We start from the raw sequence: 3,522 nt of genomic DNA, 5'->3' as shown, positions 1-3,522 counted from the left end.
CAACCCGGTGCCTACTTTTATGGCCATTGATTGGGAGTCTCTGCTCCCCAGCTGTGTATGCTGAGTTGCTCATTGTGTGTCTCCCGCCCTTGGGCTCCATATAAGGGCCCCAGAGTGGGAGGAGGCTCAGACACTTTCCAGATCCAGCTTCCAGACGAGCCCCAGGACAGGGTGAGTTGGCAACCCAGCTGGGGTCAGGTTCTGAGGTGTCTTCCTAGCTCTGGGGGCTCATTGGGGCTGATGGGTCACAGTAGGTGGAGGCCGTGAGCCAGAACTCCTGGGCAGAGCTGGCCAAGAACCTTTCAGCCGATAGTCATTTGTTCTCCAAACAAACGCCCTTTCAGTGGACCGAAAATGAGCTGCAAATTCCTGAGTCGGCTGAACCTGAGTGATCAAAATGTGGCAGAAATGGCCATGCGAGAAGCTCTGAGTCAAGTGGGAATTTTTCATTTTGAGGCTGGGTATTCTGACAAAAGCAGAGGAAGATGAGAGGTACAGGATGGCTGAGGAGAAAATACCGGCCCTTTAGCCCCAAGGTTTGGTCACTTATCGGGGATGTGGGAGTCTCTGCCTGATGAACAGAAAGGATTTGAACTTGGATCTCTCTCTGGGTCTCTCCTCTTGCATTTGTTCTACTTGGACTCAGTAATTAGCCATTGGAGCAGGGACTTGACCTTTACTCTGATAAACGGCACAGCGTCGAGTGTAGGGTGCTTGGCGGTAGGTCATCCCCTGGCAGAACTCTGAGCTGAGCAAAACTCAAAGGTCTGGAAAGTGGGAAACGCACAGGTAAGGCTGCCCATGTAACCTTAACTAGGGCCGCTTTCAGTGCTGCCCAGCTATGCCCTGTTAACACGTGTGTGGCTGAACTTGCCTGTTGTAAACTCATTGTGCAAAGGCCAGGTCTGCCCCAGACCCTGATTCACATAGGGGATAGAGTGGCGCTCGGAGAACCCCAGAAAGACAAGCCCCCTCCAGATTCTGGCTCACATGAAGGGGGCAGAGATGAGGGGTCAGATGCCCATAAATGTGCAGTTCCCTCCCCGCCCCCAGATCCTGGGTCACATACAGAGGACAGGGAATGGAGACAGGGCTCAAACACCTCTGGGGGCCAGGGACCACCAGATCCTAGCTCACACAGTGGGGTAGAGAAAAGGCTCAGATGCTCTGAGATAAGCAAGCCCCCCAGAATCTGGTTCACATGAGGGGGCAGGGAAGGGGGAGGTCACACCCCAGTGGGAGGGGCTGGGGGCCCCACTGGTAGTGGCACATATACAGGAGGGTAATGTGTGGCTGACAGGATCTCCTTCCCCAATGCTCCCCCAGTCTCCCTATCACTCCCACGCCAAACGTTCCCCTTTTCTGTGTCCCAACACTCCTCTTCCCTTAACCCCCATGAGCCCCTATTCAACTCCTCCTCCTCGGCAGGCAGAGGGGGGACTTGAACCCGGGTCCCACATACCCGTTAGCTCCCCAGCCCGCTGGGTGACAGGTTAAAGGGAGGCCTGACTCCAGCCCTTCAGGAAATTTTGTCCTCCTCTACTTTAATCCTAGTGCCGACATGGAAGGCAAACCTGTCCCCTTGGGGTGCAGTGGCAGGTTTGGTTTCCACCTGACATGACTTGTTTTCACCTTGTCAGCTGGTTGAAAGTTTTAACATATTTTGTTCTCCTGCTGCCCCAAACCAAAGACACATATTGAGTTGTGTGTGATGGCCCCAACACCCATTATTCATCAAGTTCTGCCTCTGGGCTCTAGCCCGGCTCTTGGAGGGAAGTGCGGTCTAGTGGTTAGAGAAATGGGGGACTTTGGGGGTGGGGTGGGTGAGGCAAGGCTCTGGGGGCAGAGTGGGGGGACCATGGGAGGGGGCATAAGTTTGGAGGCAGAGTGGAGAGATAAGGAGAGGAGGCAGATTGGGAGGATAATGTGAGGGGCAAAGTTTGGGGGCAGAGTGGAGGGGATAATGGGAGAGGGAAGACTGGGAGGACTATAGGCGGGGGCGGAGCTTTGGGGGCGGAGGGGCATTTGGTGCCAGGATGCTCCACACTAGAAGCAGCTCCCCATGGTGTCTCCGTCCTGCAGGCCCTGTTCTCCCTGCTACAGACAAACCCAGGGCCGGCCCTGCCATGGCCCCAAAGTCACCCCGCCCAGCTCTCCTGCCCCTGCTCTGCCTGGCAGCTGCCTGCCTGGCACTCTCGACAGCTGACGCCCAGTATGATAAATTCCTGAAGAGACATCTCGACTTCCCCAAGTCATGGGCTGAGAACGACCAGCTGTACTGCACAACCATGATGGGGAAGCGTAGCATCCGCTGCCAGGGCAAGAACACCTTCGTCCACGCCAGCGAGGCCCAGCTGAGAGCCGTCTGCAGCTCGGGGTTGAGCCACGGGCAAAATGCCCGCGACAGCCTGGGCACCTTCCGGCTGACCTTCTGCACCCGCCTACCCAAGGGTCCGTGCCTCTACCGGGGCAGCTCCACCATAGCCCGTATCCGCCTGGTCTGCCACAACGGGTTGCCCGTCCAGTACGTGAGGCGTATCTAGTGCCACCCTGCCCAGGCACTGTACTGTTTTAAGTGTGGATTTCCCAAAAATATTATAAAAATAATCCGCACTCCAGTGACTTACTGATTAGAAAACAGGCCATGATAGCCATGATATCAGAAGCTTTGCTCTTAGGTAAACTATTTGCAAACATGCATCTCCAAAGGAGCTAAAGCCGTCTTCAACCATATAAGTAGTAATCAAAGCTTGCACCACTGGGTGGAAACAGGAGTTAGAGAGGTCACCCATATCCTCTTGAAAACATTTTCCAAGCAGTATGTCCTTCTTTAAATTGCAGGGATACAGCCTTATACAATCGACTGTATAAAATTGCCTTTTACAGCCTTATACAATCGACTGTATAAAATCACTTCCTAAAAATCGACTTCTATAAATTCAACCTAATTTTGTAGTGTAGACATACCCTAATTAGAGCAGTTTTACTTTCAGTCAGGAATTGGTAAGGATTTAAATGGAGGGTTATTGCTAGAAAGAGAGAAGGGAGAAAGTCCCACTTTTACAGTTTCATTTTATGGCTTCTCATTAGGATCCTTTTTGATCCCGAATACAGAGCATTTAGACATTCCTTTCAAGTCAGGACTCTCCTTAAACCGCATCCTCCTTCCTTTGTTCTCCAGATAATCTTATCCCTCTACCAGACTGCTGTCCTGGTCATTGATAAGGTCCAAGTGGTTTGTTGCCATTCGCAGTGTATTTACAACTTGCCACTATTAATTATTGCACACGACAAACAATGCTTATCGGCCTTCGCAAAACATAGCAGAAAAGAAGAGAGTCTATACAGATAAAGCCAGACAGAAGTTATATAAGTTATGTTTTAGCATCTGTGTAAACACACTTGAGTGTCATAAAGGTGGTTTTCCAGCCAACGAGGTGCTGTCTTCCTCCCAAGTGGCTTACCCTTGGGTGGCTGCGTGGCGTGGTAGAAAGCTATCACTTCAAGTGCAATGAGCCAAAC

The 3,522-nt window shown here is 52.0% G+C and overlaps 1 protein-coding gene across 1 annotated transcript; it reads left to right on the top strand.

Moving 5' to 3' along the window:
- Positions 1-2,126: 2,126 nt before the first annotated feature.
- LOC140896946 (ribonuclease-like) lies at positions 2,127-2,543 on the top strand. The gene has a single exon (XM_073309129.1). The coding sequence runs from the start codon at positions 2,127-2,129 to the stop codon at positions 2,541-2,543; it is 417 nt and encodes a 138-aa protein (XP_073165230.1).
- Positions 2,544-3,522: the final 979 nt, after the last annotated feature.

Source organism: Lepidochelys kempii, chromosome 13 (assembly GCF_965140265.1).
Source record: "Lepidochelys kempii isolate rLepKem1 chromosome 13, rLepKem1.hap2, whole genome shotgun sequence".
NCBI classification, from domain to species: domain Eukaryota; kingdom Metazoa; phylum Chordata; order Testudines; family Cheloniidae; genus Lepidochelys; species Lepidochelys kempii.
The sequence above is the reverse complement of the archived record's forward strand: the minus strand, read 5'-3'. Positions and strand labels throughout refer to the sequence as shown.